We start from the raw sequence: 22,813 nt of genomic DNA on the forward strand, positions 1-22,813 counted from the left end.
TCTCTGATCAAACATAGACTCCCTGGGGTTTTATAACCAACCTGCCAGGCTCATCTTCTGGCTGGTCTTAAACAAATGGAGCCTAATGATTTATAACAGGCAGAATGAAACACAAAGAAAGAAAAAAATATATATAACAAACTGTGGAGGAGTAATATTATTATCACAACGACCCTCTGTTTTCTATAACTAAGCCAATTACTTACCCAAATACACAGATTTTACCCTAATCCTAGCAGTCTCATTTTATGTCAAACCTTTTATGTGGCACTGTATCAAATGCCTTGGAAAAGTACAGATATACAGCCTCCCCCAGATCCAGTCTGGAACTTACCTCCTCATAGAAGCCAATCAGATTAGTCTGCTCCTGGGTTATTAGGTAATGTACATTAAGATACTTCAGGATAGCATCTCTAACAAACCCCTCAAATATTTCCCCACAACAGAAGTTAGACTCACAGGTCTGTAGTTTCCAGGATCGCTTTTTGATCCGTTTTCGTATATTGGTACCACATTTTCTATGCACCAGTCTTGTGGAACAAGACCAGTCCTCAGGGAATCTTCAAATGTTACAGCACCAATTACCCCAAATACAAAATGCTTAAAGCATTTACATTAACTGATGACAATATCCCCACAACCCATTCAGAAGACAGATTTGCCTCACTGACATCCTGTGACTGATGCTACCTATGGTGAGAGTTGTGTCACAAGTCAGTGACTACAGGACTTATCAGTCCCTGGTAGAAGTGGGGTTTAATAACTTACATGTGATGATCTGCTCCTTCGGGTCCAGAACTTTATAAAGACCTCACCCTGTCATGCATTAACACTCTTGGATTTTTTACCAGATGTTTTTGGCTTCTCACAGCACCACACTGCACACCTAAAGATACCATGGTCACTTACAGTATAATGGCACCTATAAGACAGATATGTCACATAGGCAGTCAGAGTGTAAACTGTGCCCAAATACATTTATATATACTGTTTCCCAGTACATTTATATTGTTGCTTCTATGTGCTCTTTGGCTGAACTGCTGGTTGAATATACCTTGTATGGTTATCTGCAAACTTTTTCCTGAACAGCATGGGTAACTCTCTTTTTAGAGCTCCTGGAACAGACTCCCTACCCTAATAAATTCCCTGTGTGCTATCCTGATTTGTGGTGAAAGTGCCATCTTTGCACTGTGCCTGCTATACATATGTACTTCTGGGTTTTTTTTATATTTGGCTTATGTTCTTGACTATTCTTCTGTGTATATGATTCTGTACTTTATATGCTGTCTCAGTTGTGACCCGGATTAACAACCTCCCCTTTATGTTATTTGTAAGACTTGTTACATGTCCACACTTTGAAGCAATTCAGGAACGTCTCAGTGGTTGTCCCGCATTACCTAGGCTAAGCAGAGGCAAGCGGTGTCCCCATTACACATATACTGTGTCCCCAATACACATGCTATAACCCCAAAACATTTATATACTGTGCCCACTATACAGTTTAAGTTTATAGGGGGCACAATGTATACATGTGACATTTATATACTGTAGCCCAATACATGTAGATGCAGTTTGACTATACATTTAAAATTGCATAGTACATTAAATTAAGGGGACAGAGTATATACAAGTATTAGGTGCACAGTACCGTATTTTTCGGCCTATAAGGCGCACCGGAGTATAAGGCGCACCTCCAATAAATGCCTGCTAAGACATCTAGGTTCATATATAAGGCGCACTGGAGTATAAGGCGCAGGATCAAATGCAGTACCTAAAAATGACCAGCAGATGGCAGACCTGTGCACAGTTCAAGGAAACTTGTCTTCAGCGTGTCAGAGAGCTCCGGTCTCAGAGGTATGGGCTGCTGGGGGTTAATGCAGGGTGATTCAGCAGGGGTTATGCGGTCTCCCTCTGCCCCTTCTCCTTCCCTCCTCAGCCAGGGGGTTATTCCTGTGGGGCTCCCTGTGGCTCCTTCTCTTTCCCCTGTTACAGGGCTGTCAGGTATGGAGGATTGTTTACTGATGATGATGATGACTGCCTCATGGTCGGCACTATGGCAGCTCCGATCTCTCCATGCTAGGGGAGGGCAGGATGGGTACAATGTTGGTTGTGGTGCCAGGGCACTTCAGGAGCCAGGGACCCTGTATACTGTGTGGGAAGGTGCAGGACATTTCTGGGGATGGAGCTATTAAACACTGGTAAAGTACAGTACATCTTGTCTGTAGTACATTTCTGTATAAGTTCATATATAAGGCGCACTGGCCTATATGGCGCACCTATGATTTCTGAGAAAATTAAAGAATTTTTGGTGCGCCTTATAGGCCGAAAAATACGGTATATACATGTATCATGTGCAGATTATTTACATGTATTACATGTATAGTTGGCACTGTATATAAATGTATTGGGGGAACAATATACATATACTATGCCCCTTATACATTTACAATGTATTAGGGCACAGTATATACATGTTTGGGGGCAGTGTATATAAATATAACATGCATATTCTGTGCAGCCTTTACATGTATATACTGTTCCCCTTACATTAATATACCATGACATCTTAAATGCATAGGTGAACATTGTAACATGTAAAATTTATATACAGCCCTCCCAATAAATGTAAAAAACTGTTTACTATGTAAAAAGGGGAACAGTATATACAGTACATGTATTGGGGGTACACTGTCCCCCTATACATTTAAAATGTCATAGTTACTGCTGAGTTACAGCAGCTAGGTCTCAATACAGTAATGCAAATTAAAGACTTCAGGTAAAACAGCTAAACAATGAATAACTTAAGTTATATAAAGGGCAAGGCTGCCAGATTGTTTCTATAATTTATGACGAATACTCAAATACTGCTTTGTTTCATGACACTAGGATTTTCTTTTTGGTAGCCTTTGATTTAATATGACACTTATTGTCCACATTGTATCTGAATAATAATTTTCAGTATTTTAACAAGACTTTCTTTAACTATAAATTTATTTTAATAAAACTGTCTAATCTCTCTCTATCTAACCTATCTAATCCTGCACTAATATAGCTAAAAGGACTGAAAACATTGTTAACATATACATAGATTAGATCCTCAATATCAGACCCAGCCGCTGACAGAGAGAACTAATACAGAAACCAGTAAGCTCAGTTCATCTTATAGTGGTCGGACCAGGTAACTGATGATAAGCTCCTATTTATTTCCATGGGAGCTAAGCTTCAGCCGCTACACTAAGAACAGGGTGACTGCTTTCTGTTTCATGTTCTGTTTATCAACAGCTAAACTATGGGGGTGCTGGTTGTTGGACCTACACAAATGTGATATTGATGACCTATTTCCATAGTATAGGTCATTAATATTTTCTGCCTGTAAAACCCCTTAAATGAATGACATATCATCATTTTTCATTATTCTATTTACTTAGAGCAGACCATAGCTTTCAGTGAATATGCATTTGCATTACATATAGTAAAAGTTTATAGTGCAACTGCAATTAGGTAATAGAATAGTGTGAAGGATAAATACAGTGCATAGGAACCAACCTCAGCAACCCACATGGAGCCTACACTCAGAGAGGAATCCTAAAAAAGGAACAAAGAGCAGTTCAATACACAGCACCATACAATAATGCATGTTGAAATCAGCAAACAGTTTATTGCTGCCACCTAGCTGTAAAATGTTAAACAAGACTAGAAAATATAAAATATACAAATCACTATTTATTATTTTATGTCCTACTTGCTATTAGGGGAAACTTGCATTATTGCAGCCAGGTGAAAAATAACCCATCTGTTTATCAATGACATGATTCATCTTTAGTTTAATGATACTAATGCTTATTTAGATAGTGGAATGACCAATAGGAAGTGATCTCTAAAGGACACAAAGAAGGCACAAAAGTTAGACAGCTTTAAAGGGAATCTGTCACCAGGGATCTCATTTTCACTAAAAACAGGTTGCAGAAGCCCATCACACCTGCAGTGCAAAAATGCCTCTCTGCCTTTTATAAGCATTCACATTACTATATAATTGTGTGTTATAACTCACCTTGCACCCTGACAAAATCCTGGGGTAGTCAAAGGGGCTGGGTTTTGTTTTGGATGCATTTCAAAAAACAACAAGTGCCTTGTCTGTGTTACTCACTCCTCAGATCTTAGCCCCCGCATTTGTGCTCCTGTACAGCTCCTCCTCCTGCTTCTTCACAGAGGTCACAGCCTAGTAAGCCTGACATCAGTGGGTGGGGGGGGGGAAGCTGTACAGGAGCACAAAGGTGGGGGCTAAGATCTGAGGAGTGAGTAACACAGACAAGTCACATGTTGTTTTGTGAAATGCATCCAAACCAATACCGAGCCCCTGTGACTACCCCAGGATTTTGTCAGGGTGCAAGGTAAGTTATAACACACATTTATATTGGAATGCATATGCAGAGAGGCAGAGAGGCAAATTTGCACTGCAGGTGTGATGGGCTTCTGCAACCTGTCTTTAGTGAAAAATGAGGTCCCTGGTGACAGGTTCTCTTTAACAAGTGTCAGACTAATCCATGTGTCTGATGTCAAACGATGTACCTAGTGTACTTAAGGCATACCTCCCAGTCATTCCCTGGCTTTATTCTGGGCTTTATCCCACTATCCAATTTAGGGGATGTTAAGCGTCTATATACAGAAGAGGCCGGCAAGCACAAAGTGCTTCTGTGATGCACACAGTGGCAGCCAAGCAGGACAAAGGACTTCTGTGGGCTTTTTTTATAATAAGAAGGAGGAGGGGGTCTCAATACATAGAGATAGAAGAAGGTGCATATGGAGAAAGAACAGCTGGCTCCATTATATAGAGAAAGAGGAGGGTCTCTCAATATCTGGAGAAGGAGGGGCTGAATATAAGGATGAGATGGGTGGATAATATATGGAAAAGAAAGCGGGGCTTCCATGTGTGGTGAAGGAGTTAGGGTGACACAATATAAGGAGGAAGGGGTCTCCGTTTATTGAGAAGGGGAGCCTCAATATATGGAGGAGAGGTGAATTAGAAGGGGGAACAATTGCATTCCAGGCCCTGGAATGCAGTGCTCAGTTTGTGGGATATGAACAGCACATGGATCTGTTTCCATTCTTAGGCACCCTCCCTAAAACCTTCTATAGGGAAAAACTGCTATACATGCAGAGTACAAGTCACATAACATAGTATGCACACTTCTGATTAAAGATTAAGTATACTCTAAGCAATCTCCATATTACTTCTACAGTTGTTTCTTTTCTGAATTCTTACTCAACAGTAAAATTATATCACCTGTAATTCCTTCTATAATTACCGGTTAACGTTACAGTTTAAAGCATAGACCGAGCATAATTTGAAATGTTACAGATATTTGTAATCTACATAACAACATCTGTTAATATGACTGTTTTCAATAAATTACACTTTGCTAATGACATCATCAAGTACATTTATAGGTCTGAAGTCCCATAATGCATTGTGTTACGATGCATTTGTGTTTAGGGGAATTAGTTTTTCACTTCATCATGTGCCACAATTTTCAGAATGAAAACCAGAGCACTTTGGCCAGTCATGCAGCTCAGCCTGAGCACCATAAAGTTCAAATTGTTGTGTTTAAGACTGTATTTTGATCTGAATAGGCCTGGGATACAGCATCCAATGAAAAAGAATGGAAAAAGCAAAAAGAATGCAATGCTAAGAAATAAAAAAAAAGTAACTTTAAATTCCTTCCGCACAAAATACAAGCAATTGTTTGTTTCAAGTAAAGCGGAAAGGAGCTATTCCCAAACACAGATAAGTTAATACCTAAACGCTTGTATTTGGGAACTAGCAATGTTATTTTTCTATTGTTTATCAGCAAAAATTTGCAAGATTGCAAGAATTTTGATCTATCTGTGTTCGAGAGTAGCTCCTCTCCACTGTGTTAGAATCGCATTTCTAAAACACGGCTTACATTTTTAACTACTCATACAATGAGAGTGCTTAGGAGCTGCGTATTATACAGCAAACCCTAACTCCTAACAGCTACAACCCAATAGGTGCAACAGTCACAATGGACTAAAGTGCTCAATGAGTTGCAGCACATAGGCATTGACATAAGGGATCTGATCACCACCCTACTAAACATAAAAGAGGGTCGCGATCAGTTGTCAGGGCAGCCCTGCGCCTCTCAGAGACTATGGAGGCAAGGCTTCAAAAGAACAAACTAAATTCACAATATAATTCAAGAAAAACAGACACCATAACGAACAACATTATAGAAAATGGCATCTTCTGGTCACAACTGGTGTTTGTAGATATACAAACATATATATTGGTCTACCTGACCAACCACAATTATGGCTAGTAGCTACAGATGTCAATTTTCAGATTGGCTGCACAACCGCCAATACGGCAATATGTTTAAGTTGCACGGTGCGCATTCAAACCCTGGACTTGAAGAGGACCTGTCACCCAAAAAAACGCACTAGGAGTTGCTTACTAAAGTAAGCAGCTCCTAGCGATACCCCACTTTTAGCATGGAGAAACAGCTAGCTTTACCGGAGCCCTCCGAGCAGACACTGCAGCGCTGTACAATAGGAACGCCGGACCAAGGGACCAAGCTCATAGCGGTCTGGCATATTCATGAGGGGGCGGGACTAGGAGGCAGTGACTTCCGCATGAAGCCTGGAAGTCACTGCCCGACTATGGCGTGGGAGGGGTGTTCCGGGGAAAGAGCAGCGTCTTGGACCCCTTCATGAATACGGTGCTGTGAGCTCGGTCCGACGTTCCTATTGTATGGCGCTGCAGTGTCTGCTAGCTTTATCAGAGGGTTCCGATAAAGATAGCAGTTTGTCACTGCTAAAAGCAGGGAAGTGCTAGGAAAAAATGCAAATGTGCTGAAGTGTTAATGTGTTAGCCATGGTTAAAAACATATCCTAATATTAAAGGGGTTGTCCAAGATATATAAAAAAAAAACAGCAATGTGGCAGGAAGGATCTGTACTTACCTTCTCGATCCCTCCCAGTGTCCCGCGCGGCAGTCTGTTTACAGGGCCAGAGAAGCTGCATGCCCCTGTAAACAAATAGGTGCAAGGCACGTAGAGACTGCGGCACGGGACACTGGCAGGTACAGAGTACATGTTTATTTTTTTAAGCAGCCCCCCTCTCCCCAGCCAGATCACTTTTTTTTAAAGATCTCTCGGACAACCCCTTTAAGAGAAAATATTAAAAGGATAAAAGCCCGGTGTACTTGCTATACCTTGAGCCAGAATCTTGGCACAGGCTTTATTAGAAATCTATGGCAGGCTGGACCTGGCATGGAATTACTCCGAGCAAGTGCCTCTTACTATACAGTATCTGCACCCAGTTGTCATCAGCCCAACTGTCAAAACATATCTGTAACATAACGTATCTGTCAAACAAAACTGGCAAGTAAGTAAACTCAGTTCTTCCTTGTATACATTTTACTCACTTGGTCATCTGCTTGATTTTTTATCCTCACCCATGCACCATCCATGTATTTATAATCTGAAGGTGATAAAAAGTTTGCAGAATACTCTGTTTTTGCTTTCCTGAAAAACAAGAATCATTACACGTTTTTAACATCAGACTGCCTCTATCAAAAATATAGATAACATATTTTTCTTACTATAGCAAACTTATGGCCACAAGAGGCCTCCAGAAATAGAAGCATAACAAAAAGAATGTGATTATCACAGTAAGTTTACAACAGGTAATAATATACAATATAGCCAGATAATATGATACAAATACAGAAACACAGTGCTGCTTCTTCCCACAATGCCAGCAACAGAGGCCCCCACAATTTCAGCCAAGGGGCCACATTCCCCCCATAGTGGTCTATGCCTGCTTTCTATAGTGTCCTAGTATGAGAATCTGTGAGCATCTGTTCAATGGCGAGGAATCTCCACACATCTTTGATGCAGAACCTTTTGCATTTAGCTAGAGTTCTCCAGAGTCAGATAAGGAAAATTAAGGAAAGTCATGCCTGGTATAAAGGGGACTACCTCACAAGGTAGCTAGGAGGAAAATATTCCCTTAGCCCACCTGGAAAATGTATACGCATATTTCCTTCCCAGAATTCCTAGTGGAGCATGCATGGCCTTTAAAGGTGTATTCCCACAAAGACAAGTTGCTTATATATACTCAGGATCACAAAATAACATTGTCTAATTCACTGTTACTAACAAACATACAGCATTTCACAGATATAATTCCAACCTGTCTCTATCAGTCCTGCTGTACACAATTTCAGTTGCCCCTAGACAGGACCCTGTAACTTCTGACTTGGAGTCGGTGGCCGGCATCTTGGATTCCTGTGTGACAGTGTGGAGCTGAGATTTCTGTTCCTTTCTGCTCTGAGCCTGTAGCCCCCTGCACGGAGTTCACAGACACTCACTGATTCACTTCCTGCCAGCACATCCTGGGGAGAGAGAAGCTCCAAACTACAGACTACAAGGAGATAAATGATTCGGGGAAGGGGGAGGCAGGCACATATCTGTGAGAACAGAGATGTAGCAGTGCTGACAGTGTGAAAGTCTGTCAGTCTCTGTCTGTCATGCTTCTTTTTAATAGGCATCTCATCTTCTCTCATCTGTCTCATCTCTCATTCTATGTGTCAGTGTGTTAGTACAATGTTAGAAGCCAGATGAAAGTGTATATAAACCTGTGCCCTGATAATCTAACCACATTGTCAGCTCACAGAACTAGAGGGATCACAATGGGGCTCATTTACTTACCCGGCCACTGTAGTTCACAGAAAGTGGATTGCCAGACGATAATGCACTGTTCCGCGATTCACTAAGGTCGGGTGACCGATATCCTGCATGTGTCGCTTCCCCACTCACGTCCGACAGAGTTCACCATCTTTTTCGTTGTGCATGTAAGTGCTTGGGCTTGCGACACAATTTGAATGTTAAATCCCACGCTCAGTCCGAATCAGTCGAATCGTCTGCCAGCATGCCCCCCAATTTGTGTCGCATGGAAGCCAGTGCAGCTGCGCTAAAAATTGATCACTTGCTAAATACATGTCCAAGCCATGCAATCCCCGAAATGGTGCATTGAAAGTGAGTAGTGCGACCCTTAGTAAAAGCCCCCAATGTGTCTGCTTAGAGAGTCCCTGCCCAAACCCTGGGATTTTGCACTGAGCAGCCAAGGGAGTGATAGGAGCTGAAACCGCAATAAAACTCAGTAAAATTGTAAAGTAAGGGGTTAAAATGATCTATATTGTTTAAACATCACTAGGGGATTGACATGTGAGAATTTTATTTTGTGGGAAAACCCCTTTAAGCCTTCGCATGCCTGCAAAGGTAGCCTTTAGCAAACTATCTTTAAGGTGTCTAGCTTGTTCCCTGGCCTGAGATTCCCTAGATGCAAACTATTAGACACAACAGAAGATTTAAAGCAGGGTAAATATATTGTAAATAATTATGCCCTTAATACAGTAAATTTGACTTGGGCAGCCATTGGGGCAACTCCGCTTATAAGTCTATCTGTAGTGTGACATTGAAAGTATCCTCATAGGATGTTTTGTTGGCATAAAATTTATCATCACTTGTTTACGAAGTTAAAATGACTCATACCTATAGTACTTGGGAGTTCGGAGTTGTTGAAGAACTTTTTCCTTAAGAATCTTTCGATTAACTATTTCTTCTCGTTCTTTCTCTAATGTATCCATGTGAGCAACGCCAGATTCAACTGCACTAATGACTTTCTTTTTATCCTAAGGAGAAGGGTTTATTTTATTACAAAATTTATTACAAAATAAGCATTGTTCAATACAATAACACAGGGAAGGCAGGACTTCTATTGTTGGTTAATTCATAGAGCACTTTAAAGGGAACCTGACACCACATTTTTACAGCTGGTGGCAGGCTCCCATAGAGCTCTAGTAACTAACTGACACCCTTTTTTTAGCTAAAAAATTGGTCCTCTCAGATTCACACATATTGGATAGGACCTTATTCTGTATGCATGGTTTTACTCATTTTAAAGTTGTATTAGTTTGTGTTAGAAGTATGGCATATGACACAGCTATCAATATAATAAACCCATATAAAAGCTGTCAATAAAATGTGTATGTCAATAATAATCTATTTAGTCACAACCAGATCATCCTTTTTTACCTTCCTCTTAGGTGAATGGTGTTCATGATCATATTGTAAGATATGCTTGTCCTCCCAGTTTTTTCTTAACTTCGGTCCTTTTGCAGGTGGCGACCCTTTAAACTGACTTTTATACTCAGTGTCTGTCCAGACTTTAGTTGGCTTAAATGGGGGTACTGACTGATTGTTATTATGTATGACCTAGTAAACAAAATAAAACACATATATTATAGAAGCAAAGACTGGTAAAGAACTCTTAAATGTGCACCATAGCCACATCCATTGCTGTCATTCCTGGGCTGCCCGGTTTTATGTGTGAACTTTGGGGAATTTTTTATGAATAGATGTGTGCCCATGTTGTGAGAGTATTGTGCGGCCTTTTGGATGGTAGCTACTTTTTTCTCAATTGAAAGTTACAGGGGCAGATCTCAACATCCCGAGCCACTATTACTATTAATTGGAAAACCTGTAGGGACTATAGCTGAAATATGGATTTGTCTAAACAAATCAAATTCTGTGTTTGTGTTTGGATATACCATATCATCCGTTATACAACATTTACAATAGGAATCATTACATATAAAATACAACCCTAACTAACCCCCCTTTCCTCTTTGGTTTGTCCAAAGTATCAATGGTATCCTATACACCCGATGGAGCAAAAACAATTGCGGTCTCCTGTGTGCCACATTCAATGCCTCTGCCCACCCCTTACCTGAAATCTCCACTTACTCCCATCGCCTCTTAGGAGACATTTATCAGTGCTTCTACGCCAGTTTTCTGGCATACAAGCACTGAAATAATCGTAAATTCTTATGCAATGCAAGAAATTGTGATTATGATTGCAATTACACAACCTCTACACCATGTGGGCATGGAGGGGGCATGATGGGCCGTGGCAGCTAAGGTAGTGGGCTGGCACTGGGAATTCCTGCCCTGTGCCTGCACAGAAAGAGTTGGCCTATCCTTAGCTTCTCTCTGAAATGTACAAATTTCCAATACAGCCAGAAGGGCAAACCCACAGCACTTTTGGACACCCACGCCTACCTCCATAGGTGCTAACATTGCGCTGACAAGTAATACACCCAAGCATTCGGTAGTACTAGTACACCTTGACTCCCTTTGGCAACTTCAATGTTTCCTATTTAATTTGTTGAACACCTCTCTTCTGCACCAGAACATTGAACAGTCTATAGAACCTCCGGAACCGTTACATTGGATCATTTTGAAGTACATAAATCAGCTGTGGCATCAAGGTCATTTTTATTAAGTTCAGACTACCTAACACAAAGAGGGGTAACTTATTTCACACAGTAATCAGCAATTGACAAAAGAGGTTTTAAATTAAGATCCACATAGTTCCTAAATTTTCTGGTAATTCTTATCTCCAAATAATGAAATGTCCCCCCACAAAGAACACGGAAATCAGTCTGGAATAGTACAGTAGATTAGTCCAATTGATACGTAATCCTGGGATACTGCCCACATTCATCAACCGCGTTAACAGCAATAGGAGCAATAAGAGTAAGGTCAACCACCGTTAACAATAATAACAGGTCGTCAGGAGCCCGTATCTAAACCCAAATAGCTCAGTATGTTGATGCACTAAGCAGGCCAAGGGTTCAATTGCCAGTGCAAGAAGAGAGGCGACTGGGGGCAACCTCGCCTAGTGCCCTTCTCCAAATGAAACAAACAATTTGACACTGCCCCATTCACCCTTATACAAGCCACCAATGTCAATTGTAGCCACTGAATATTAAAAGCCCAACCAATGTTGAACTGACCACAAGTCCCCCACTTAACACTATCAAACACTTCAAGAGATAAAATTGCTTGTACTTTAATATCTGATATCTGACTAAAGACCAATGAAGGTCTGAAACGCTTCAGTGGGCATCTTTCTGTTTCAGGACTGTATACATGTAGTGCTTTTACCCAGGACCAATAAAGAATATATCCAGGTTTTACATAAACAATTGAGAATTGAGTGCCGGTCAAGGGAATGCCAGTAAACATATCATTCTATATGAGTCTGGAACCTGCGGATCCTCACTATTATCACAACAAGAAAGTAGACGTCCCAACTAAAAGCTATACAGCATCTCCAACAAATATGGCAATAATAGTTCTGAATGTTCTTTACCCGCTGGCCACTCCATGACTTACTATTAGGGCATGGAGATCAATAGATCAGGCTCCATGACGTGATATTATGTCATGAACCTGATGCTGGTTCAGTTCTCCACCTGCCTCAACCAATTTTTAATCCTTTTTATTTCAGCCATAAACAGCCCCTGCAAAAATTACTTTATAGCATCTTACAACACCTCACTAGGCATGGCATCTGCCTATCAAGTTCAACCAAAATGCATTAAGTCTCCAAAGTATCTTCTTCCCAAGATGTGTTGTGATTAATAAGTACCGGAGTGTGATCCAACAGCATTCGAGTTAGGTATGCCATCTCCTTTATAGCCGGCAACACTCCCCCAGTCCCTAAAACCATTCTAGACAATGTACTGTGACTGGAAGACATAAAGGAGTGCTGTTTCCCCCGTGGATGTCATCATTCACCCATCACCCAGGGACCCCGGGTAACTGAGCTAAGTTCTCCAATACAGGCAGTCCCCGGGTAACGTACAAGATAGGTTCCATAGGTTTGTTCTTAAGTTGAATTTGTATGTAAATCGGAACTGTATACTTTATAACCCCAGTCAAAATTTTTTGGGTCTCTGTCACAACTGGATTTTAAAAATGTTGGGTTGTCATAAGAACCAGGATTAACTATAAAGTTTAATTGCATACACATTTGGTAACTGTTTAGCTGTTTATTGTAGCCTAAGACTAAAGTATAGTAAATTAAGAAAATCCAGAAGTCCGTTTGTAAACAGGGCTTATCTGTAAGTCGGGTGTTCTTAAGTAGGGGACCACCTGTACCTTGCATAATGGCCCATTAGAAAATGGAAGGGGCACATATCATACCACCAAGATACAGCCCTAATGAAATAACAAGACATTTGTAAAGCTTCCCTCCACAGAGAGAATGACCACTTGAATAACATCCCAGTGTCGAGTAGCCATAGTAATCAAGTTTAGCACCATCACCCAACATAACAGATCCATTGAACAATCCCATTTTTCATATAAGAGCACTATGTACCATTATATCAGGTATTCATAACTCCCCAACGCCCCCTTAAAGGAGAGAACCTGAGCCATCAGTTCTAGAAAGAGTTCCAATCAAGAATGGGCAGTCTATTCTGTTTCAAGATGCCAGAAGCTGAGCCTCTCCAAGACAGAAAACTGGGTCACCCAGCTTAATAGATCTGGGCCAATGTGCCTTGTAAAGTGGTCATCAATGCCAAATTTAAAATGCTTCAAAACAATTTGGTTTACATGCATGCCACCTTCACCCTATCATCAATAACCAACCATTTCTTAACCTCACCTAATGCATTTTTTGTGCAACATTGTTATTGCTAAGTAAATGCTAAGGTAATTACAGAATGTAAGAAAGTGCTTTAGTTGTCCACTGAATTAGAAGTCATTATGTAAGTACCTTAATTACCTTATATAAGTCATCACATTTTCACACATACAGCTATTGACAGTTTCCCATAGAGCCCTACTCTTTTAGCTAAAATTGTTTACCTTACATCCCCATAAATCAATTTTATGTAATATTCATTGGCATCAGTGGGGGCGTGTCCTGCTGGCCCCTCCCATCTACTCCACCCCAGGTCCCATGCCTCTTCTAAGTATTCAGCACTTCATGTCATGTGACCAAAATGATGTCATCTATAATCATGCTACATCTGCAATGTGTACCCCATGTATGTATCTGATCAGATGAAATCACAGCAGGCTACGTTGAGGATGGGGAAGAGTAAAAGTCCATGGAGGATGGGAAGGAGTAGAAATCCATGGAGGCATGCTGTGATTTCATGTGATGAGATACATACATACGGTAGACATTGCAGATGTAACAAGACCTTAGATGACATCACCCTGGCCACATAGCTTGGGCAATTATGTAACAGGGCTCTCTCTCAATGTTCCATAGAGAAGCATATCATAACAATGAGACCAGAATGAATATGGAGGGCCTTATTGGACTCACTTAGTGTCATTCGATTCACATCAGATGCGTTGCATGGAAGATTACAAACTGATTTTTAAACATTGCAGTCATGAAAACGAAACATTTAGGGATAAGGGCAATGCTCTTTAATGATAGTTTTAAGAAGAATTTATTTTGGGTGAGTTAATTTCAGTGGCAGGTTCTCTTTAAGACATATTCCTATATCTTGATATATTACATCCAACAATTCCAGCAATTTCATTGTATTTCAAGTTTAATCTTGTATGTTACTATGCTAGCAACAGGGATAAAAATACATGGAGACATACCTGTTCAGCAGCGAGCAATGGGGAGCTTTCTGTGGGACTCTTTCTTTCAAATTGCCTTCTGTACTCAGATATCTTTAATGGATGGTGTAAGGGGGCTATGTTTAACCCTGCTTTCTTCTGTAGGGCCCTGTGAAACTTTCCACATAATACAGTTTATTACTTTGCGTTATTTTATCTAACAGTATCCACAAGTATATCAAAATATGCAATTCAACAAAAATTCACTAAGGTAGTTCCTCGCTGAAGTTCCCCAAGGCCCGCTGGAATGCCCTGAAGTTCACCGGCCTATTCCTGGTGAAGTTAAATGCAAGTCCCGGGACCCTTTTTTTTTTTTTTTAATGCGGCGGTTTTTCCGAATCCATCGGGTTTTCGTTCGACCACGCCCCCCGATTAAATCGCCGCAAACCGGAAATATTCGGGTAACACATCGGGAAAACGCAAATCGGGCCCTCAGTAAGTGACCCCCAATCCATTTTAAATTTAAACTGCAAGTGTCATTTCGGTGAATATTTTATTTGGTATTGGTGAGAGATGGGGAGATTGCCAATGCCGCAATATAATAAAATGTGAAAGACTTTCTGAATGCACTTTATGGGGAACATTTACTAAGGCCTTTGCACCTGCTTTCTGACGGACTGTGCACGTTCTTTTAGGTGTAAACTGCCTGCCTTTTCGTGGTGCAGCTGCTATAGCCACCATGCAACACTAATTAGGAGGCGGCATTCTGGCGCTCAGTCGGACCGTGCGCCAGATTTATCATGCAAAGTCTGTCGAACGCCCTATGTTAAAGGTGCACCCCAAAAAAGTTGGTGAACTCTGTCGGCCAGTGTAGGGAAGCGAAAGATTCATGATTTATGGCGCATGTTCTTAATGAGTCTGTCAGACCCAGCGTTATACGCGGGCAGACCACTTTTAGTTTTTATTGCAGTTTCCCACATTCTTAGTAAATGTGCCCCTATGAGCTAACATGGTAGAATGGTTTATTACTGATTGGTGACATGATCAATATTTTCCTTTCTTACCCCGTTTGCATCTTTTGGTTGACCTCCATCACTAGGCATTTGCATTCTTTTGCTTTTCTCCATTTCTTTGCTTTTTGTTGCATTGCCATTCGCTGGTTGCATTACAGCAGGATCAGCACTTGACTGAATTCGAGGAACTGCAGAGCTGTCCTTGTCCGTCACTATTCTAGGTCCTGTTGATGGAGTTCTAGATTTTTTTTGCAATCTTGGTGCATCTGGTGTTTGTAACTTCTCTTCAGCCATGGAATGCTTCTTAACATCTTGACCTAAATTGAGTCTTCCTGGAGCTAAATCATCATCTTCCTTCCAATGAAATGATTTTGCAATCTGGGGATTATAATATGGAACTCTTCGCTTTGAAGGAAAATTTGGCTCTCTAGGAACAGCTTTACAAGAGAAAAAATGTATATAATATTACACGCTTTTCATTCATATTTTATTTGCTTTTATTAATGAAATGTCCAGCGTCACAACTAATACATATCCTTAAGGGCTCTTTCACATTGGTGTTGTTTCTCACAGACATTAACTTTTATAGGTGTTTTCACACTGGCTTGCATTTTCATCTGTTGTCCGTAGAAAAAAAATAATGAAACTTGTCCTAGTTTTTTCACAGATGCGGATCACTGAAGGCAACATCTGTTTTTTTCACTGATGAGGCTGAAAAAACAGGTATGATGTTTGCAAAGCAATGTTAAACCTTCAGTTTTTTTGGGGACAAGGAAACAAAATGTATGTATCACGGAGAAAAAAAAACGGAAAAAAAACTGAGACAAAATGAATGGATGTGCAACTGAAGCTGAGCACCAATGCCAATGTGAAACAGCCCTTACACTGCAATGCAAGCTCAAGATGGCAAGTAGACAAATTGCATCTATATCAAGGCATCTATATAGGGCTCTTTCACATTGGCGTTGGTGCTCAGCTTCACATGCGCATCCGTTTTGTCTCCATTGCCACTCTGTTTTTCTTCCATTTTATTTATCATTGATGCATCAGTTTTAACTGAAGGTTTAACATTTTCATTTCATCAGTGAAATGAAACATCTGTTTTTTTTTTTTTTGCAAACCCATAGACTTCTATTGCCTTCCGTGATCCGTGAAAAAAAAAAGGTTGTTTCATAATTTTTTCCCACGGACAACGGATCAGTGAAAATACACCATTTGTCCACGAGCACGAGGCGCAGGTGACTGAGTGCCGAACCATCACAACTAAACATAGTGAAAATACAAGCCAGAAAAAAATAGGACGTTTCATAATTTTTTTCCCATGGACAACAGATCAGTGAAAATTCAAGCCAATGTGAAAACACCCATTCTAATCAATAGCTTTGTGAGGCAACAGTGGAAATCACTGAACCACAGACGTGATAAATAACGCCAATGTGAAAAAGCCTGTGGCGTTTTGAACGCATTTTTGGCCCATTTTTAAGCAGTCCATCAAAAACGCATGCGCTTTTGACCAGTATGAATTAAGATTATTGTTCAAACCTGTCAAAAACGGATGCGTTTTTAAAAACCCATGCATTTTTTAACAAATGTGTTTTTTGACTGACTGCTTAAAAACGGGCCAAAACGCGTTCAGAACGCCACACGTGGCATCATCCTTACACTTTTCCTCTTGGAAACCATTTCTTGATTAACTGCATAATGTTGTATAAGGCTTATTATAAAGGTAAGGACCTTCAGTTCCAAAAGAGATAAAGTTTAACCCTTTCATGATCAAGGGCCATCTCTACCTTAATATTCAGGTAATTTTTTACAGTTCTGTTATGCTCTTCTTTAAATAATTTAATCTTTGGAACAGCTTAACTTATCATAAGAATTTTTACTTTGTTTTTTTCTTGACATGTGCATAGAAATAAACTTTTTTTGTAGTATAAGCAGCAAAATCAATATACCACCCTTCCCCAGCTTAAGCTACAGATGCAGAGGGTGTATCTACCTGTAGAACTGTTAGTTCTGTCTCCCTGCTTTAACTGACAGGATGGAGGGGGAAGCAGGATTGTATTTCCAGGTGCTACAGAACTGGAGATATCCACTATTAAACTTACAATCGGAAATGAATAGCTGTATAGCAGTTTTAAATGTACCATTATCATGATGTTTATACAAATGTAATCGGCTATATAGCTCGCGTATAGCTGTATGTCAGCTGTGAATGGGTTAAACACTGTGGAAGAGATTTAACCATATAAGCATATTTAACACACCTCCTGTGCACACACATAAATATCAGTCTTCTTCCATTTTTTAGGTTTCTGTTACATATATATCATAAAAAGAGGAAACAGAATGGCATTTGGAAAGGCAGATCCTATTAAATATCCATCTGTTATAAACAAACAACGTTTAAAGAAAATTGAAAACCTTCCTTCCTTCATGCTTTCGTTGTTTTTAACAGATAAAATGGACAGTGTACTACTCTGCTACTTGGGTAAACAAATCACCATTCAGAGAGGCTGTTCGGAGACTACTATTCCTCACCAAGCTCAGCAGAAGGAACGCCTGCCCATTGAGAGTTCTGTGTGAGAGTGTGATCTGCATCGTAGGATCTCCACTTAAAATTTCTGTCGTATTCTGATAAACCCTGTATAAAAAAGAAACCATAAAGATGATGAAAATCACATTTAAAAAAAGAGTCATTTTCTCCATGTGAGAAAAATTTTAACTGTTATACGCAGAAGTGGAGCAAATACCTGCAACCGCTCACTTATATATAAAATAAGTATAGTAGTACTGTGCACATTGCCTATATGTGCATGATAAGAGTAGTTGTACTGCATGCCCATATATTCAGAACAAAAGCAGCAGTATTGTGCAGGGCCCAAATGCACCTAATAAGACATTACTATTGTACACATGTGCAGTATGTGCGTCACGCTCACCGATCTCCGTCAGCTCCATAGAGACTAATGGAGCAGAATGGTTATGGGCGGCCGTCTGCTAAATTAGTCTGACGAAGCGGCGAGGGGTCCGACAGATCAGGATGAGACCCCACTGATCAGCAAGTTAGTCCCTATCCTGTGGATAGGGCCCAACTTTTGTTTGTGGGAAAAGCCCTGTCTGACTTGGCATGATAAATGTGGCACACGGTCCGAATGAGCACAGGAACGCCCATTTCAGTGGCGAAATTTGTGCCGCATGAAGAACACTGCAGCCACACTACAGTCGCATGCGACACAAATGTGATGCAGACACTTCTTAAATACATGTGCAAGCAGTTTGCACTGAAAAGAACATGCAAAGTCAGACAAAAACTGGCACATGCGACTGTGGGGGCCAATGTGTGCATTTTAAATTTAGCATGGGTATAGTCTCCATCCTCCTCATTCGACATGTATACATTCCTTATTTGGGTGAGCATTTAATAGGTTCCATTGTTTAGCCTAAGAATATTTTGTATTAGGGAATATATGTGTAGAATAAGAGTAAATGTGCAGCGCAGAGCCCACGTGTGTTATAAGAGTAGTAATGAAATGCCTATAGATACAGAATAAGAATAGTAGTGCTATACAGTGCCTGTATGTGCAAAATAAGAGGAGTAGTACTGTGCACTGCCCATATATGTGCACAATAAGAATAGTTGAGCTGTGGAGTCCCCATATGTGCAGAGTGAGAGTAGTAGTGCCGAGCAGTACTCAATTGTGCAGAAAAAGAGTAATAATGCTGTGCACTACCCATAACTGCAGAATGAGTAGTGGGTTGTACAATGTTTGTATGTGCAAAATAAGAGAAGTAATGCTTTTCAGTGTCAATATATCCACAGGGTACCTCACCTCCATTCATATGTGTCTTACTACATGGGTAAGATATGAATTGCACACTGATGTTTATAATATAATCTCCAGTACACACCTTTGCATGTAGCAATAGCGGCACGTTTCCTGATTCAGAGGCACTAACACTTTATAGATAGTAACACGGTTGTTTGTTCAGGATATTAGGCTTGTTTTGGACTTATATACCTATGAAATGTGGGGTTTGGCAATATATGGAAGTTCAGAAACATTCAGGTTATGAATGATTAATACAATGAATTGCATTTATTTTAAAGTACTTTTTGACTTTAAAATTATTATGCTGGGATTATACTTGTAATTGAATGTTCAGTGCCAATATGTGCAAAATAGGAGTAGTAGTGCTATGCACTGCCCATATGTGCAGAATAAGTAGTGGGGTTGTACAGTGTCCCCAGATGCAGAAGAGTAGTAGTGCTGTGTAGTGCCCATATGTGCAGAATAAGGGTAGTAGTGCTACATAGTGTCTGCATGTGCAGAATAATAGATTTGTACATTGTCTGTATGCGCAGAATAAGAGTAGTAGTGTGGTATAGTGCTCATATGTGCAGAATGAGTAGGAGTGCTGTGTAGTGCCCATATGTGCAGAATGAGTAGGAGTGCTGTGTAGTGCCCATATGTGCAGAATGAGTAGGAGTGCTGTGTAGTGCCCATTTGTGCAGAATGAGTAGGAGTGCTGTGTAGTGCCCATTTGTGCAGAATGAGTAGGAGTGCTGTGTAGTGCCCATTTGTGCAGAATGAGTAGGAGTGCTGTACAGTGCCCATATGTGCTGAATGAGTAGGAGTGCTGTGTAGTGCCCATATGTGCAGAATGAGTAGGAATGCTGTGTAGTGCCTATATGTGCAGAATGAGTAGGAATGCTGTGTAGTGCCTATATGTGCAGAATGAGTAGGAGTGCTGTGTAGTGCCCATATGTGCAGAATGAGTAGGAGTGCTGTGTGGTGCCCATATGTGCAGAATGAGTAGGAGTGCTGTGTAGTGCCCATTTGTGCAGAATGAGTAGGAGTGCTGTACAGTGCCCATATGTGCTGAATGAGTAGGAGTGCTGTGTAGTGCCCATATGTGCAGAATGAGTAGGAATGCTGTGTAGTGCCTATATGTGCAGAATGAGTAGGAATGCTGTGTAGTGCCTATATGTGCAGAATGAGTAGGAGTGCTGTGTAGTGCCCATATGTGCAGAATGAGTAGGAGTGCTGTGTGGTGCCCATATGTGCAGAATGAGTAGGAGTGCTGTGTAGTGCCCATTTCTGCAGAATGAGTAGGAGTGCTGTACAGTGCACACATGTGCAGAATAATAGTAGCAGTGCAGGGAGAATACATGTGGAATAATAGTTCAGCGTAAAAGTAGTGCACTGCCTATACCCCCTGTCTCTTCTCTGCAATAGCGCCCTCCTCCCCATTTAGAAAGGTGAAGGGACTGCACGTGTGATCTATATATTTCATGTAGACTTTAGTCCTAGTTTATCTTACGTGCAGTCATTTCACTTTCACTTATATAAAGGCAGCTGCCAGTTACTGCAGTCAGAGCTCACCACAAGTAACATCAGATACACACAAGTTATGCACAAGTACTGCAGCACCTTGAATCTGACCGGCATCTTGCTCCCGGAGCTTGCTCAGCGCTGGCGCTACGGCTCGTAGTGTCACGGACCTGTAAACAGAACAGGTTACCTTGGTAAAGCCCAGTCCGCGTCCAGTTTTCTGCGCGCCTGCGCATTGGTAACGGCTCTGGGCGCAGCGCACCAATCAGAACGCTTCTTCCGGCTTCCCCTCAGTAGCCTTGTTGTTGTCGCTCTCTGAGGGGATTATGTGTGGTGTGTACACGATGGCTGTGTCTCCAGGGACGCGGCTATTCCTCTGTGGTGTAGTCTACCTCATTAGTAGTCTATTCCAGCGTGAGGATCCTGGAGGACATGTGGTGTTTTATGTAAGAGAATAGTAATAGGAGAACTACAGACAGTTACACAGTGCAGATGTATGTGACTGTTACTATTTGTTGGCATGAAGAGAAATAGTTACATTGACCCCCTTAAAGGGAACCATCACCTCTAAACTGCACAATAAACCTCAAGCAGTACCCTATAGGTGAATAACTGGTCCAGTGTGGCTCCACTGCGTCGCCACAAAAACAGACTTTCAATGTCCATTATTTTCCTCTGAGATCCAGTCAAGGAGGCGGGAGAACTTTTGGATCCAGTCAAGCTTCCCCACCTCTCTGACTGGTAATAGCTGCCCCTCTACATGTTCCTTGTCACAGCGTCCATTACCACAGCGATTTTCAACCTTTTTTGAGCCATGGCACACTTTTTATACTTAGAAAATCCTGGAGCACACCACCAACCAAAATAGCACAAAATGACACTAAAACAGTCATAAAAGGCCTCCCTTTACTTTTTGAAAAAAAACCTAGCGCCCTCCCTTTACTAATAAAAACCTCTAGCAACCTCCCTTTACTAATCAAAAGCCCCTAGCGGCCTCCCTTTACTAATTAAAAGACCCTAGCGGCCTCCCTTTACTAATTAAAAGACCCTAGCGGCCTCCCTTTACTAATTAAGAGCCCCTAGCGGCCTCCCTTTACTAATTAAGAGCCCCTAGCGGCCTCCCTTTACTAATTAAAAGGCCCTAGAGGCCTCCCTTTACTAATTAAAAGGCCCTAGAGGCCTCCCTTAACTAATTAAAAGCCCCAGCCTCCCTTTACTAATAAAAAAAAAGACCCTAGCTTCCTTCCTTATACAAATAATAACCTTATATACTTACCCTTGATGTCTTCTTCCGCGTAACTTCTCTCCTAATGGCGATCCGCCCATCTTCTGTAGCTCCTGCACCGCGCGGCCCATGTCACGTGACTTACGCGACCTGACGTCAGGTCGCGTCAGTCACGTGACATGGGCCGCGCGGTGCAGGAGCTACAGAAGATAGGCGGATCGCCGACGTGGGGCTTGTAGGTAAGTATGGGGGCCAAAACACAATGCGCGGCGGCAGCGCTACACAGGGCCTCCCCGCGGCACACTCAACCACTAGTGTGCCGCGGCACACAGGTTGAAAATCACTGCATTACCATGTAGCGAAAACTTGGTTTGAAAATTCTGCTCACACAGGCCTCACACACCGCACCCTGCGGCTGCCGCAGGAAGAATCGGTTCCCCCCGGTAATCTCACGGAGAGATCTGGTCGAGGGGGGATTCCCCTTAAACGTCGCAGTCAGAATTACACTCAGAATTAGAGCTTTTCTGATCCTGGGTGTCAGTGCAGGAGCTGTGATAACACCAACACCAGCATGAAATCATGCAATCTCAATCAGCTTAATGTATGAAGTAACTAGATAAAGGCTGGGCTGGAATCCTTATGAGCTGCTCCAACGGGTAGTGGTGACAGAATTAGAGACCTGATGACAAATGTCCTTTAAATGGGTTTTCCCACGAAGGAAAGTTTTTCTGTAAGTAATTGTCTAACTTAAAATACTAATCAATCATCTTACACACTTAT

At 41.3% G+C, this 22,813-nt stretch overlaps 1 protein-coding gene across 2 annotated transcripts in view; it reads right to left on the minus strand.

Moving 5' to 3' along the window:
- The window catches only part of MDM1 (Mdm1 nuclear protein), a 46,584-nt gene extending 25,561 nt beyond the window's left edge, over positions 1 to 21,023 (minus strand). The window contains exons 1-8 of one of the 2 annotated variants that reach the window (XM_072146667.1): positions 20,908 to 21,023; positions 18,014 to 18,116; positions 15,527 to 15,912; positions 14,505 to 14,639; positions 10,119 to 10,298; positions 9,576 to 9,715; positions 7,445 to 7,544; positions 3,547 to 3,585 (exon numbers count right to left, since the gene is read on the minus strand). In XM_072146667.1, the coding sequence (XP_072002768.1) occupies positions 3,547 to 3,585; positions 7,445 to 7,544; positions 9,576 to 9,715; positions 10,119 to 10,298; positions 14,505 to 14,639; positions 15,527 to 15,912; positions 18,014 to 18,116; positions 20,908 to 20,925 (1,101 nt within the window). In that variant the 5' untranslated portion in view covers positions 20,926 to 21,023. The remainder of the gene's footprint in view (positions 1 to 3,546; positions 3,586 to 7,444; positions 7,545 to 9,575; positions 9,716 to 10,118; positions 10,299 to 14,504; positions 14,640 to 15,526; positions 15,913 to 18,013; positions 18,117 to 20,907) is intronic. The other variant, XM_072146668.1, reaches the window with a different exon arrangement.
- Positions 21,024 to 22,813: the final 1,790 nt, after the last annotated feature.

This window comes from Engystomops pustulosus, chromosome 4 (assembly GCF_040894005.1).
Source record: "Engystomops pustulosus chromosome 4, aEngPut4.maternal, whole genome shotgun sequence".
Classification (NCBI taxonomy): domain Eukaryota; kingdom Metazoa; phylum Chordata; class Amphibia; order Anura; family Leptodactylidae; genus Engystomops; species Engystomops pustulosus.